Here is a 16,677-nt window from a genome sequence, read left to right on the forward strand (position 1 = left end):
TACGGGTTCAGTAATTGACTGTATTGTTCTTGCGCATTTTTTGTTTCTGCAAAGCGTTCTTTCGCTGGCAGTGCTGCGAAGTTTGTTGCAACTGTCAGCGTATTGTTAAAGAAGGGGAGATGTGGTGATAGCGCCCAGGCGCGTCAAGTGTCCGCGTTATCTGGCGCTGTCGCCCGCAATTGTAACGTGTCGTTTGTACGTGACGTCATTGGTCACATGAGTGTCTGCTATATATATGTATGCTGGTTGCATGGAATAAAGGATGGACGTTATCTCGCGCGCATCGGAAGCGGCTCAGTCCCTTTCTCAGCTCCTGCGGCCGGCCCGGACGCGCATGGCCTTTCGCTAGGGCGCAACACGACAAACACTAAAACTCATTCGGCAAACCCTCTTTTATCAATGTACATTTGTCACAAACAACTCCAATTTTCGGATCGTCTGCGGGCCCCATCTTCCAAGGACAGCCTCCTATAGATATAAAATGTACATGCAGTTTCGAAACATACGATCAGGATGGTACTGATCGAGAACATTGAATTTTCTTGACTGTCGTTCTATGTGTTCTCTTTGCCTAAGTAGTATCTGATGCTTTTTATGTGTTTGTTTTTTCCTATGCTTCTCTGTGTATATTGTTATTTTTGTATATCTCTTGCAATAGCGATGAGAAATCGCAACTTATATCTATTGGTATCTAAAAGATTAAGATGGTTATGTATATTTTTGTTTACTATAAATAACACTTTATTACTGTTGTATGTGTTACAGTATTTGCGCATGTACCTTATGTATTTTTTGTATATTTTTGTATTTTTTCTGTATCCTGCAAAATTCTTATGTCAGCCTGTCTGCCTCACTGTATTTGGAGCAAGGCCCTTTGTCAGGCTTTCAGCCTTTTTGCCTTCGCTCCAATTTCTGTACTGGCACAAAAAGAAAGAAAGAAAGAAGGAAAGAAAGAAGGAAAGAAAGAAGGAAGGAAAGAAGGAAGGAAAGAAGGAAAGAAAGGGCACTTTTGTGTTGGGAGGACGACATCCGGCGACTAACGACCCAGCGTGGCACCCGCTCGCCTTCCCTGCGCCTGTACCGAAAGGGGCACGGGCGGTCTAAAAAAAAAGGAAATTACCTCCAGATGGGACGGGAGCACGCGTACGCCCCTGAAAAGTTTGGACTGCATTCAGTGCATTGGAATAGGCAGTTGAGGTACAGCCAGTAAGAAGTGCGGTCGTCGGTGTCGCGAGTCTCGCGTAGGCGGCGAGCATGGAGTGACCCGTACAACGTATTGAGACGGCTGCGATTCCGGGAACCCTCGTCGTCTACCCAGCCGGCGAGATCTTCGGCGGCACCCGTCAACTCCCCTACGTGTACCAAGAGCTGGCCTGGTCTGTATGGAACTTTCTATTGTGATTCTTTTAAAACTATTAATTCATTATAACCAACCTTTTTCTTAAATATTTGTAGTTGTGTGCGCTGCGTCGCACGTAGAAATTCAAAAGCGCGACCGTAATCTTTTTTATGTAATTTTTCTTGTATCTCCTTTGATTCCTGTCATTAGTTTAACATTCCACGTATTTGTCTTTTGTTTGTACCTCTTGTAGTGTTCTTTTAGAGCACAGTTTGTTTTATAGCCGTTCTTTTTCATCGCGTATCAGTTTTCTTCCTCTGTTATTTTTGTAATCTCCTGCCTTTGCCCCTGTTTTAGTTAAATGCTTGTTTGTGTGTAATCAAATCTCCGTGTCTGCTCGATCAGTACGTGAGTCAGGCCCATACCTCACCACACGTACAACCAAGCACGGATCGACCAACCTGCAAATAAATTAGAAATGTGCCACTTCGAGGCCTTTCAGGCGTCGCAGGCCGAAGCGTAAAGTGGAAGCCTGTGACCCCTGCCGTACGTCGATGTTGGATCGGCGGGGCCTCACCCGAAGTGCGTAACAACATTAAACGTTTAATTACCCCTGTAAAGGTGTGTTTTACTTTCGTGTTGTATGCCTATCCCCATGACGGGGGATCAACCATGATTTTTCAAAGACTGATTGCTGTTGTACTTTTTTCATTATATGTATTACATTTTCTTGCATATACTCAGGCTTGTGTGTATTATAATTTGCCCTGTTTGCTAATAGTCCGAACACTGTTTCTAGACCGTGCAATGATTAATAATATTGCTATTGCTATATTACTGTTTACTTATTATCAACTTCTTAACCATTTTTTTACAAAAGCATAAGTTGTGGTGCTAGGAGCGAGCTACATTGTTTACACTCGTAGCATTTGTATTAACATTTCTTAAAAGGCACCCAGGCACCTGCATAAATATTCTAATAAAAATGGTGTAAACAAAATTTTTCTTTGAAGTAACAAAATGTGGATGATTGTAACGTTAAACCATCCCTCGTTGCTTTCTTTAGAAATGGTCGTTAGCTGTATATGATTGTTGTAAACAGTCTTTGTCATGCATACAGCACCTGCTTGTCACGCGAGGCAACAAATGACGCGAAAATTATCCATCGCGTAAAGACCACTTATGCACGACCACGTAAAAAGTAAGAGAACAAACTATTTTAGATACGGTATATTGTTTCCCAATTGGTTCTTCGGCATTTAAAATTTTCTGTGTGCCACAAAATTGCCTGCTTCTTACATGACGTCCCGAAGCCGGAGAGCATCTCCTTCTAAATGTAATTGAAGTAGTCTAGCTGCAAATCACATAAACAGCGGCTACATATAGCAGCTGGCGAGATGGATTATGAGTTTAATAAACTATTTCTGCTTGCAGCATAAAGGCGTTTAGTAGGTTGTGTGTGTATACATCTCTGTGAGTCCATACTTTCTGAGAGAAAGAGGGTGAGAGAGAAATAAGCAGCGCTGCACGTGTGTGCTTCTTTGCTGTCCCAGATGTATTTTGAACTGTAAAAGACAATTCAACTTGAGTGAAAGCCAACTATAGCCCGACTCTTAACTAATTCTCCATAGTTCTGAAAACCCAGTCTTTCACCTTCTCTCTGGTCCGCTGAGGTCAAGCTGTGGGGCAAGCTTAGAAGCTGAGCTTCCTGCTGAGCTCGAGTCCACTGCTTTATTCGTGGCCATTTTGCAAGCTGCCAATATGGCTCCAAGTTACCATAAGTAAGGCTGATCAGGTTTATCAGAGACTAAAGCGGAAACAATTTTTGGCATTTCAGTACGGGTAAATTAAATCTCCAAAACGATTTGTCACACTATCTACTCGCAACAGCTTCGACAGAGCAGCGGTGATGATATATCCTTTTCGAAAAAAAAAAGTATTTTCTAGAAGCAGAAAATTCTTTGACCAGTCTTTAAAAAGTTTGCTCGTTCCCATCTGTAACTGCATCAAGTCATAGCAGAATAAACGCATGAACAAGTGATGCAATATTATAGGGCGCCTGTTCAGCGCTTGCCTCATGTGCAATACAATACTGCTTAAGACGCGAAAGCGTCGGATAGGCGACCCGCACCGCAAAGAGCCTACAAGGAAAATCATTGATGATATGCGGGGTTTAACGTCCCAAAACCATCATATGATCATGAGAGACGCCGTATTGCAGGGCTGCGGAAATTTCGACCACCTGGGGTTCTTTAACGTGCACCCAAATCTGAGCACACGGGCCTACAAAGGAAAATCATCACAGCGGAATGTTGGCAAAGTTTCGCCATGTTGCAGCCTAGCCTCATAACATTTTCATTCTCCCGTTAGAACATAATTGAATGATTACAGTTGGGACGAAAAACTTCGCCTTATTTGTTACTTGTTGACTTGCTCAGCCCCCCCCCCCCTCCAACTTTTCTCAGTGAAGAGACTCGAGCCCCCCCTCCCTCCCCCCACCCCGCTGATACGCCTATGGCTTTGCTCTGCGTCTGTGAGCATTGCCAGTGCATTTCTTTTGCTGATTCGCACTTTGTGATTTAGTGCACGTATACCTTGGCGCTGCATATGATCCCGAGCGTCAGCGGCCTTGTCGCTGGCTGCGCCTGGAAATGGGCAAGTGGTGTTTTGTCCCAAATTGCAAGTCCGGGTATCGGGGTATCGGATTTATACGGAGCGTGTGACGCTTTTGAAGGCTCCGCGTGAGCCAGAGTGCTTGGATAAGTGGCGACGGGCAATTACGAAAGCTGACGGAGCCTTGCAGCCTACTGACCATATGGGCGCGAAGCATTTCCCGGAAGAAGCGATCTCTGCCACATATCGCGCAGAATACCAGAGAAACGTTCTGCTGCACGCACCAAAGAAACCTACGCTCACTTCAGATGCCCAGCCTGCCATTTTACCGGGCTGTCCAAAATACCTGACCGTGCAACAACAACAACAACAACAAAAAAAAAAAAAGCTCAGCGAAAACGGCTGGCTCTACTGCCGACTTCTTGGAAGCGAAGCGGGCCAAAGTTCCACTGCATCTGAAGTGTCCGATACGACCGCCGAAAGAACACCAAATTTACTGCGAGACAGTTTTTCCACTGGATGGTGATGATGAATCAGCAGGCACGCGTGCAAAAAGTATACCGATTTGACTTCAGCTGCGACGTGCCTCCTCCACGTAAAGAGGAGGATGCTTTTCCCCTCGACACTGATAGTGTGGGCCTATGCGTTACCGACTAAGTGCTTCATCACACCGAAAAAGTAATATCTTATTTTAAATTGAGATGCCACATTTTTCAGCTGCCTCATTTATGCCATTTGAACCAAGCAAAATTAGACGTAGAGTAACCAGTGAACAGAAATCATTGCACCTACTAATTCTGTGGAGCAGCCGTCGTGATTATAATTAGTTTTTCATGCTTGACGCGGTCAAGCCAGATTTTGTCGTTTTTTTTTATGTCTCTACGCTTCATCGTCACCATCTTGCAATGTTGCAGGCGCACTTCCTACCACGGTACTTGTGACACAACACATTTTAATTATTAAGGCGAAGGCCTTAGATATCCTAAGATGCTTTATCAAACGCGGAACTGATTGTCGACGTCCCGCGTCGGTAGCGGAAGGGTGGAGCTGCGCAAGATATACTGATTTAGGCAATGCGCTCGCTACCCTGTCTCATAAGCACTTCATCAAGTTGAACTCCGCACGGCCTAACAAAATAGCGCGAAGTATGGCTGATGGCACTGGCCCAACAGTCATAACACGGATGTGGCACGGCTTAACCCAGGGTCGACTTTCGGGACCCAATGAAGTTTTCCCACCATGCTGCGTACACTGCCAGGGGCCGAAACCTGCATGAAGCTAACAGTATAAACTGCCAAGGGTAGCGTGCCAATTTAGGTTATAGTAATAGAATGCGTGTAAGTTTCCTGAAACATTAGATGAAAGTTTTCTGATTTTCTGACGAAGTTTCGTTCATTTTGTGGAGCAACAGAACGCGAGTGATATCCGCGCGCTCACACACACACACACACACACACACACACCAACACACACACACACACACGCGCACACACACACACACACACACACACACACACACACACGCACGCACGCGCACACACGCGTGCGCGCACATACACGCACGCACACACACGTGCGCGCGTGCGCACGGAGATTATTGTTGTTTCAAAAGCTAGCGCGCCTTTGCCTTCGGGCTGCTATCCTTATTGCAAACACCTCAAATTTTCTCTCGCGGACAACGCTCCATTTTTGTTCAGAACCAGAACTGCCGACGTCGACACCAGAATTTCAACGAAACAGGGTCTTTACTGCTGTGGCGTCCAAATACGACCGCTTTCCGCAGGCCAACGTTAGCCGCTGTCAGTGTATTTATATCAAAAGAGCACTGTTAGCAAATAAGCTGCACATAAAATTAGGAAATCAATTTCGTTACAGCATAGTCACAGTGCATTAATTTATTGATGTCTACCAGCGAGGCTCTGCAGCAAGAACCTTCTACAGGCCGATCGAGCCGCTCACCAGTGAGCGCCTTGGCGCTCTAAAAATACTCTATATGCTACCTAAAGGTAACATGTACAGTAAAGCTATGGCGCACCCGCCGCGGGCGCTTCTGTCACATCAAACGGAAACAGCCCCGGCGGCGAACACAATCTGGACACGGCGCCGGGTGCAGTGTCATCACTTAACTTACCCCCGTATTCTAAACATGCCTTTACTCAGCGCGTCACCTTTACTTGAAAAAAAAAAAAAAAACAGTGGGGGTGTCGTCTCTAAGCAGGACAAATCACTGCACATTGGCAATCATCTGTTGCAATTCTTGAGTAACGCAGCGTCATTTCCAGCCGACCAGTGGCGCCGTGTCACATGAAGGGTTAAAATTGAGTCAAAAAACGTTTGTGAATACGAGGGTTATACTTCATGGTTTGAACTCATCGCCTTGATATCCTTGACTCTCGCACTTTCCTCCTTACCCGGCGTCATCAAAGCACGTGATCACTACGAGGCAATCAAATGTCGGCATTGTGTCACATGATTGCTATAGGCCAAATAAATGGCATCAAGCAGCACCTCTTGGTTTTGAACGGGGTTTTGAGTTTGAATCAGTGCTGCCAACTTTAGAGAAATTTTCCTAGCTCTAGAGTATTTGGGTTGTGCTTAGGGGAAAAGGGAAATTTGTCAACAACTAGGGAGTTTTCTTGCTGCCACCTGAAGCAAGCAGATCGACGGAGAGACCTCCCACCCACAACCTCTTTCTTGATCCTTCTTCCGCCTTTTCTCTTTTACACCCCCTCTACACTCACCCAAAAGAGCTGTGTCATGGCCAGTAGCGGTTCCGAGGAATACAAGGGGGCGACAGGGCCGATCTTTGTCTCCGACGCTCTGTCAGCACTCCCCTCTCCCCCACTTCATTGCGGTTATGTCTGTGACGTCCATGTTCGACGTCGATTGCCTGAATCCCGGTTCAAACCAAAGTTAAAGTGCTCGCTCTCGAGCCCGCCAACTATATGTTTACCAACCTTCTATTTTCTCGCCTTTCACGCATGGCGTGAAATTTTTGGCTTGTTTTTTTGTCGGTTTCCCTTCTTTGCGAACGCTGTCACTAGCTGCCCCGTGTAGACATGTGGCTCTGCCAAGGTCCCCAAAGTTTCTGTGAAAAGCGCGGCCAGAGCAGTAGGCTGCATGTATGCGTTAATTTGGACAGCTGAAAAAAAAAAGTTGAAAAAAAAAGTGGCTGGAGGAAGCATGCAAGGATATATTTGAAACGAATATATGGCAGTCAACATGTCTAATAAACATGTCTTTTTGTAACCATTCAGCAGGTTGCAAGGGATGAGCTGCCACATGGCATATGCTTTCATGTTTAAACTATTTTTCATCACAATATCCTGCGTCAGATATCATGACAAAGCTTGAGAGTACGTTTTTCAAGACATTGGTTATAATTTATGTGCACTGTATTCGTTATAATTTACATTGGTGATATTTACATGACATAGGTTATAATTTAAGTGCACTGTATTTTAGTGTGAGATTTGTGTGTTTTGAATTGAACAGTAAGCAGTGTTCCTCAATATTATTTTAGTAATTTATCCATTTCGGGCCCATACGCAATGGTTTTTTCTTGGTAACTAGTATACAATACTGCGATACTTACTCCCCCCTTCCCCAATGTGATGACCGCTTACCTTTGTGATTTCATTTGTTGGAAGATTTTCAATTTGTACTGCGACATTTTTTTCACCTTCAGCACGGTGATTCTAGTGAATATTTTCAAACGAATGCACTATTAAACAATAAAAGTGAGCATGGAAATTTTTTTTCCACAGCACAAACACATTAGTCTTCAAAAAAAAAAATGGCAGCATATCCACGAAGTGAATTATGGAGAGCGGGTCGAAGCATCCGTACGTCCATTCGTTCTTGCTTCCGTCCGTCCATGCGTGCGTCTGTGTGGCCAACCGTGCGTCCATCCACCCGTCTGCACGTCCATCTGGTCGTCCATCCCTGAGTTCGTCCATGCATCCGCTTCTGCGTCCGTCCATGCGTCCATCCGCCCATGCAGCCATCCGCGCGTCCATCCCTGCATCTGTCTGTGTGTCCCTTCGTCTACCTATTCAACACTCTAAATACCACCATCTCGCATCTTTTCATCATATATTCCTCATATAGAAGCACCGCCATCCACCATCCAACGGACATTCCAAGGACTGAACGAGAGGAGGCACACGCACACTTTCTTACGGCTTGCGCTTCGTGTCTACTTCCCATCTTTAACCACTTCGAGTTCATGGTATATTCTAGTTCACTGTATTCATGGCACTGCGGCCCAACGCTCGCTACAACTTTCTAAAATCAAGGAGGTTACGCCCACCGAGTATAACGTAGCAACCCTTTCTTGGCAGATAGTGCTGAATGTACATGCCAATAGCTGCTAAGGGGGAATGAGAGACAGGAGAATTCGGCGTTTAGTTAACGCGCCCGCTGCGAATTTTTTATTGTTCAACAACGCACAGAAGAAATCTCCCACCGGCACCACCTTGGAGGTCAAAATGTAAGACTGGTTACACACTACTATCACGACTATGAGGGACGAACGGGTGCCGCCACAGAGCACCTAGTGCCGCTATGAAGAGTTTCGCTCCTAAAACAACTCCCCATGAAAATTTAAGGAAATCTAGAGAATTTCTTCCCTTCAGAGAGGGGAAAAGTGGATACGCAGGTTGGCAGCACTGGTTTGAATCCGCCCATGGAGGAAGGAAAAACTGAGGAGAAACGGGTGCTGCTACAACGAGTTTCGCCCCTAAAACAACTCCCCATGAAAATCTAGGGAAATCTAGAGAATTTCTTCACTTCAGATAGGGGAAAAGTGGATCCGCAGGTTGGCAGCACTGGTTTGAATCCACCCATGGAGGAAGGAAAAACTGAGGAGAAGCTACAGTGTACTACTAGTACATGGTAGAGAGGCCCTATCGTATCCCAATGCATTGCGAGAAGTGTGGCGGAAGTGACGTCAAATTTATAGGGCAATTAAACAGGAGACGCTCCGTGGCGTGCTTTCAGCGCTGGTTCGCTTCTGCGCGGTCTTATAGTCCCGGCGTAAACTTAACGCGTATTGTATGGTTTGCATGCAGTAAAATGTTGCGAGCACACCTTTCCCAGACTGTTTGTGTGTTGCAGGCCCGAGCGCGGCGTGCTGAGATACTTCGTGCGGTGTTCTTGAGCAATATCACTGAAAGCTCCGGTACGTGGCGTAATCAAAATCATTCAGCCTCTGCATCATCGCATTTGAACTCACCCGGTAGTGACTTACGTGTTCTGCTCACCGTAAGACCTTTTCATTTTTTCTTAGCCAGATTTCCCGATCTACGGGCCTGATTAGCAGCTCTTTGCTCGTATATAGTGTCAGTGTGGCAATGGACAAATTCGAGAGCTTGATTCGCAGCTATTCCGTGCAACGCCAGCCACGTACTTGACGTACGTGGCTGGCGTTGCGTCGACAAGAAGGCACCATTGTATTGTATACGCGATCGTGCACTCAAAGTGTGTAAAGAGCAAACCTCATAAGCGCGAAAATGCACGCGACAGCGACGAGCGATGCTATGAGCGACGAAACGGGGCGTTCGCGCGACGTGTCGCGTGCTCGTTTTCGCGCGATCGCTCGGTTCTCCGGATTTAGGAACCGTCGCTCATCGGCGTCATCGCCCGGAAGTGCTGGGCTCAAGCAGCCAAGCAGCCAATAGCGAAAAACCGGAAAAGACAAAGACTACGTAGGTGCAAGTGACCCTGCCCGAGTCACGTATGCGCAACAAGAAATAGCGCAATGTTTATTACGCATGTGCATATAAAAAAAGTGCTGCAAGGCATTCATAAACACTTTCCGTTCAATTATACAACAATATATTTTATTTTTAAATTGCATACCGTTCACAACGCGTTTATCTTGGTGCGAGTAGACGGCCTCATGCCAGACACAGTGGAGTTCGCTCGCCGAAGCTGTGAGGTTTGCCTTCTGTGGTTTGCCTGCGCTAGCCACTGATCGCGCGAAGACGATCTACGTCGCATCGCGCGTCGCTGTCGCGTGCATTTTCGCGCTTATGTGGTTTGGGGTTATAATTCCAGTGCGCACACAGCTAACACGCAGTGAGCGCACACCATACAACACATACACACTTAGTTCGATAACAAGAAAACTTTATTCTCCTTCCGTATGAACGACACAACTTCTAAAAACGCGCTACGATGCCTACAACACTACAAACGAAAGTTCTTGTGTCTTCTCGAGTTGACGCAACGAGTAAGAACAAACGGAGCGTACAGCTGAGAGCTCCGAATCAAATACCATGCATTATTGACAAACAGTGAAGCGAACATACGTGATAAGTGCCACCAGGTACATTCGGCAGTGCACGCGATTCACACCGATTATACAGTATACAGCTGGGAATCGCACAGGTTTTCATAAAAACACGCCAAAGACGCAGCACTTATACATTGACTCGCTGCCGGCCGGCGGCCCAAGGCCACTCCTCGCCGAAAATCGTGAAGTGTTTATCTGCTTCTCCGTTAGGGGGCAGTGCAATATTTAGCATGATTAAGAAGTCCGCACTAGAGATCTATTGAACTTTTAAGCAGGAAATTGTCAAGGAAAGGATCTATGATAATACTCGGGGTAGTTCTCTACTGTTTGAGGCCAGGACGGGAGTATTGCGAACCAAGACATATCGGGCCAAATACGAAGCGGTAGACACGATATGCAGTGCAGGTGGAGAGGAAGAAGAAACTGGGGAACACTTGATAATGTTCTGTAAAGGGCTTCACCCTATAGTTCAGTATGATGGCGCAGAGTTTTTCAAAGCACTAGGGTTGAGGGACAGTGAGGGCAAAAAAGGCTTTAAGCGGGTAGAATTAACTAGAAAAAGGTTATCTGATTGGTGGATAAAGTCAAGGCACGAGTGAAAATTAAACCCTTCACTGCAAAGTACGAATCCTCAACCTCCCTATTTAAGGAAAAAAAATAAATCTAGTTTTTGGTTCTTAGGTATTACGGCTTGGTGGCGCTAGCCACCACCCATACTAAAGGATACAGCCATATCCAATCATTCATCCATTCATTCATGCAAAGCACGGAGGAAGGAAAGGTATAGTATGGGATCACGGAGGAAGGAAAAAAGCTCCTCCGTGTATGAAATGGACATCATTTGAGGGCAGGGAAGCTAGCAGCAAGATAAAATTTGAGAAGAGATTGAGAGAAATGGGGGAGGAGCGTTGGGCTAGGAAGGTATTCAGCTACTTGTACATGAAGAATGTCGATACAAAATGGAGGAAGCGAACCAGAAAATTGACTGGTAAATAGTTAAAAAAACAGCAGAGGGTTAAACCAAAAAGAAATATCGGTGAAGAAGAAGGTGAAGGAAGCTGAGACCGATATGAGGAGAATTGGCATAATTAAGAAGTTCACACTAGAAATCTATCGAACTTTTAAGCAGGAAATTTCCAAGGAAAGGATCTATGATAATACTCGGGGTAGTTCTCTACTGTTTGAGGCCAGGACGGGAGTATTGCGAAACAAGACATATCGGGCCAAATACGAAGGGGTAGACATGGTATGCAGAGCTTGCGGAGAGGAGGAGAAAACTGCCGAACACTTGATAATGTTCTGTAGAGGGCTGTTCTGTAGAGGGATGGTGGGGCAGAGTTTTTGAAAGCACTGCGGTTTAGTGACAGGAAGGGCAAAATAGACTTTAAGCGGGTAGGATTAACAAAAAGGAGGTTATTTGATTGGTGGCTAAAGTCAAGGCACGAATGAAAATTAAACCATTCACTGCAAAGTACGAGTCCTCAACCTCACTATTTAAAGGAGGAAAAAAAAATCGAGTTTTTGATTCACTAAGTATTGCGGCTTGGTGGCGTGAGCTACTGCCCAATCTAAAAGGTACAGCCATATTCATTCATCTATTCATGCAGCGGCTTCACGAATATGACGTCCGTCATAATCTCTCCATGAATCCGCCATCGAATCTCCGTGGATATTGCGCCGTGTAGAGGCTTGCAGCGACCTGCTTCGTTCAATTTTTTTTTCGTTTCGCTGTTAGCACGTCCCGGTGGTGACCAGCACGCGGTGGCGACAATCACTCGAGGCCTAGCACCGGTTTGTCAACGTTGTCTTGAGGGTACGTCGGTGCAGAGTGACTATACTGGTACGTATCTCCTAGCTTCTTTGTCCGTGGCGTGCCGAATTTCGGGAACAGCCGTCAGTGCTCTTCCGGGAGCGATGTTAAAAAGCGATACCGTTGACGTGTTCTTTTTTACAACCGCTGATATCTTAGAAAGTGCTTTAAAACGGCTCCAGCGTGGGGGAGAGGGAAAGCGTTTGCGTGACCGTTATGAAATGCAACACTTGTTGGAACCGCCATGTTGCTCTGATTTGTAGTGAGAAAGTTGACCATTCAGTACATTTACAGACACGTGATCTTACGCGGACGTATTTGAATGAGTAATCCCATTCTTTACCGCTCCACTCTTGACGTATACCACTTCGAAGGTCAGCCGGAAAATAAATGCATAGACAATTTTTGTGTTATAGGTTCACGCTAGGATACCGCTGTGCAGCAGACGCGAGACAAACTCTTCAGAACGTTGTCATTTCTGTTCCTGAAACGCAATTTACTTCGTGGGCACGTCGCATCAAACATGCGTTTCTTGCTTGCACGCTTTATTACTGCGAATCATTATTTTCCGAGTGTAGAAAAGAAAAAAAGGAGGGGGGGGGGGAGACTCCTAAGCATCGGCTTTAACCCCCGTATTCAGAAACGCTACCTGACTTGATCTTGACTTGCCACCGACTTCAATGCAGCACAAACGCGTTTCGAACGCTCTGTCTTTAGGCCGTGCCAAAGCAGCACAGACGTGTTGCGAACGCGCTGCATTGAAGGCGGTTTCAAGTCAAGTAGCGTTTCTAAATATGGGGGTAAGTGTTGAACGCGGTAGTGATATGCTCTCCGTATTAATCCGTAGTTCAGTACATACTTTTTTTTTGTATCGCGTTGCACGAAAAGTTCAGATTGTAGGTTACTGCAATGTAATCGATAAAGTTGAAAGTGGCTTGTGTCAGTGAAGCTTCCGCATATGGTTGCCCTCTATGTAATAGGTCACGTGCTGTGAACGACTAGCAATTGTACGCCTGAACTGTTTTGGACTTGCAATGCACCCACTACGAGAATTAAGCGAATACACGTTTAAAGAAAGCTAGGTGGTCGAAATTTGCGGAGCCCTCCACTACGTCGTCTCTCATAACCATGTGGTAAGTTTGGGACGTTAAACTTCACACGTCAATCAGACGAATACACGTAGTAACGTCTGTGCCTTTTGCAAGGGCTGGCTGGCTTTAAGCCACGAGATCGTTATGACAATCACACGTTCTGATATTACATGTTGTACTACGAAGCCTATACAAGACGCGTGTGTTTGTCAAGTATATATATATATATATGCACGACTGTAATCCTCACTGCATTTACAAGCAGAGGAAATTATATTCACTGTATTTCCAAGCAGACGCGTGGTAGAGTACCTGCTTGCCACGCAAACGGCCTGGGTTCTATCCTTACGCGGACACGGAAATTCTGATTATTTTTTTTATTTGCATCTTTCTGAATTTTTCGGTCACGGAGAAGAGGATTTTTCGCTTACAACCAACTACGCCCGCACCGGAATTTCTGCAGAACAAGTTCTTTTCACGCTATCGCTTCGGAAAAAAAAAAAAACGCCATCTGCTCGGCGTTCGTTGCCGTCAGCATTCCACACCGACGAAGCTCACGTGGCCAAGTGACCTTTAGACACCTAATTCGCAAATTTAGTTTACTACGTTCGAAACCGCTCTGTCCTAGCTGCAGGCAGAACTTGGTTCATCCCCATCCAAAACTTCTGTGTGTCCAGCTCGAGCACATTGCCAAATGTGACCAAAAGGGTAAAAAGTGGAGCTTTTTGGCATCAATTCATTGAAAAAAAAAAAACGATAACAACAACAACAACAACAAAAAACAATGATGCTATCTCAGTAATCGCATTCCAGTTATTGCATCATGTGTAAGCGCACCGTCCATCGTACTACACGACAGAGAGATCAATAAACTACGTGGTCGAACTTTGCAGTTTCATCTACTAAGAAGTGTGGCAGCTTGGGCCTAGTAACCAAGTGTAACGTTACAGCGTAAAGTGGCCGCGGGAGGTTTGAATGGCCCTGTCACCGCGGCTGCACCTGTGATCGGCACGGATCAGCGCGGATCGTGTTTGTCCGCGGGTGATTGGTTACGTCGCGGGTTCTACCCCGGCCGTGGCAGTCACATTTCAATGGAGACGAAATAGTAGACGCGCGGGTAGCGCCTTTACATTCCAGCACCGTTCATGGTGGTGCCTGCATTGCCACGAAGAGTCATGGCGCGAACTAATATGACTGGCCGCGCGCTAGGTGCTTTTCTGGCGACCGTGTGCTGCCTAGGTACCTAAATGCGCGAACATCTCTAGGCAGGTGTTCTGTGCCTAGGCGCTTTAGTCCCTAGTGGGCTGGCTGGAGCGGTAGGTGTTTTACTGTTTTGTGGTGCGGTATGTAAAGGCGGCGTGGGCTGTGTTATGTGTGTGTCAGCGCTTTCTATATTTCGGTGTTTTACGGTGGTTTGTATAATTGCGATATTATTCCTTGTGAATATGGTGATACGAGAGTGCTGGCTGTTCTGTCTAGGCGTTAGTTCTGAGTGAGATTGTGCGCGCTGACGCGCTTTAGTGAACGCTGTCACACGGGTACTTGCTGCATGTGGTCGCGATTGGACTGACGGCTGCTTTGTATTTGATTCGGATTAGTTTAGACTGTGTAGCGGTGACTAATACCGGTTTCCCCCGAGAACGTTTGATCGCGTGGGACAACTTCGTCGCTGCTGCGCTGTACAGCATCGAGTTTGGCGCAGGCGCCCTAACCGCGATCACAAGTGTCTGTGTGACACTGGCGGTACGAATATCGCATTATTTCCACTACTCACACAGGTAGTCCAAGTAGCATAGGGAAAAAAGAAACTGTGACTGCGATATCCCCTGTTGGTTATCACGCGCGAATGCTTATACCAAGTTAGACCGTTCAGCTCTGTACACTTTTGTGGCCTCTACTTCTTTGGCTGCTGCTTACTTGACAGTGCAAAAAAAAAAAAAAAAAAGCAGTCTAGCATTTACATCAAAATCACGCAGAAATGGTGCATCATACTTAGGCAAGTCTCTAAAAAAGATAAAACATCTGCAAAGAAGCACATGTACATGTTAGGTCTTGCAAACAAGCTTATTGCTCACGCTTTTGGCAAGTTTCGTTGTTAGGGTTCTGCTGACATGAGCTACAGTGGACCACAGCACTATACATATATTCTATGATTGATGTGTCAAGTGGTCACCTGTAAGTTGCGATTTGCATAAGGAGCGAATGCTTTGCCTTGAGCACAACTTTGGCATGCTCACTTTTTGCGTAACACCTAGATCTAAACTAAACTTCGTCGTATAGTGAAGGTGTCATCATCATCAGCCTGACTACGCCCACTGCAGGGCAAAGGCCTCTCCCATGATCCGCCAACCACCTGGTCTTGTGCTTTTTGTTGCGAAATTTTTAATCTCATCGGCCCACCTAACTTTGTCTTTCCTTCCTGCATTTGACTTCCCTAGGAATCCAGTCAGTTACCATTAATGACCAGCGGTTATCCTGCCTACATGCCCGGCCCATTTCCATTTCTTCTTTTTGATTTCAACTGTCATATCCTTAACCCCCGTTTGTTCCCTGACCCACTGCTCTCTCCTTGTCTCTCAAGGTTACACCTATCATTTTCCTTTCCATCGCTTGCTGTGTCGTCCTCAATTAAGCTCAACCCTCTTTGTAAGCCTCCAGGTTTCTGCTCCATAGGTAAGTACTGGCAAGATGCAGATGTAATACCCATGCCACACGAGCATAGAAAATGACATTCGGTAGCGAAGGCATTGAGTTCCCGAATGACATTTCTTTTGGCCGTGCTGCTACATGTCCAAAGCGAATGACATTTGACTTGATGTCGATCGCAGCACCTTCCTCGCTAGCATTGGGTGAGTAGCAATAAAAAAATAAACAAGCGTTTACAAGCTTCTTTCACATTAAATAATAAATAAATGTATAAATAAACATACTATGCTGCCGTCAGACTTCATTCGTTACTTTGTTTCTCGACGTTGCAACAGACCATGTAGCAACTTAAGCCAAAGCTAGTCAGATCTGCAGCGTAAAAACAAAATGGTGCCTGTCGCATTTATTTTACAGTGTCTACCAGCTGAAGATAAGTTTTTAAGCACTTGTTTAAGTGATTAGTGTAAATAAAATACGCGAAAATTTTCCTTCCAGTCGAATCAAATGTTGTTTTATACAATTACTTCATCAGATGTGCCATTGAGAGTACGCATTTCTCAGTCGAATGAGTTCTGGCGATGGCATTAGGTGACGAATGGCACTTGGGCAAATGCAATTTCGTTCATCCGATGGCACCGCGCGAAAGACATTCATTCTGAAGGCATTAAGAGGTAAGTGCCATTTTTTGTGCCTGTGTGGCACGGGTATTATACACCTTCCTCTTGAGGGTTAGTGGCAGATTACCATTCATGATTAGAGCATCCTTGCTGAATGTGATCCCTCCATCTTTATTTTTCTAGTTACTTTACTCTCATGATTCGGCTCTGCGGTTACTACCTGTCCTAAGTAGACATATTCCTTTACAACTCCCAGTGTCTCT

At 45.7% G+C, this 16,677-nt stretch overlaps 1 protein-coding gene across 5 annotated transcripts in view; it reads left to right on the forward strand.

The window, feature by feature from the left end:
* Positions 1-951: 951 nt before the first annotated feature.
* LOC119175694 (uncharacterized) overlaps positions 952-16,677 on the forward strand; it is an 82,022-nt gene continuing 66,296 nt past the window's right edge. Inside the window, exon 1 of one of the 5 annotated variants that reach the window (XM_075881907.1) lies at positions 952-1,376. Coding sequence is in view for 1 of the 5 variants with exons in the window: in XM_037426636.2 (XP_037282533.2) it covers positions 16,393-16,468 (76 nt within the window). In the remaining 4 variants the exon portion in view is untranslated. The other 4 variants (XM_075881905.1, XM_075881906.1, XM_075881908.1 and 1 more) reach the window with 4 other exon arrangements.

This window comes from Rhipicephalus microplus, chromosome X (assembly GCF_043290135.1).
Source record: "Rhipicephalus microplus isolate Deutch F79 chromosome X, USDA_Rmic, whole genome shotgun sequence".
In the NCBI taxonomy this organism is placed as follows: Eukaryota; Metazoa; Arthropoda; class Arachnida; order Ixodida; family Ixodidae; genus Rhipicephalus; species Rhipicephalus microplus.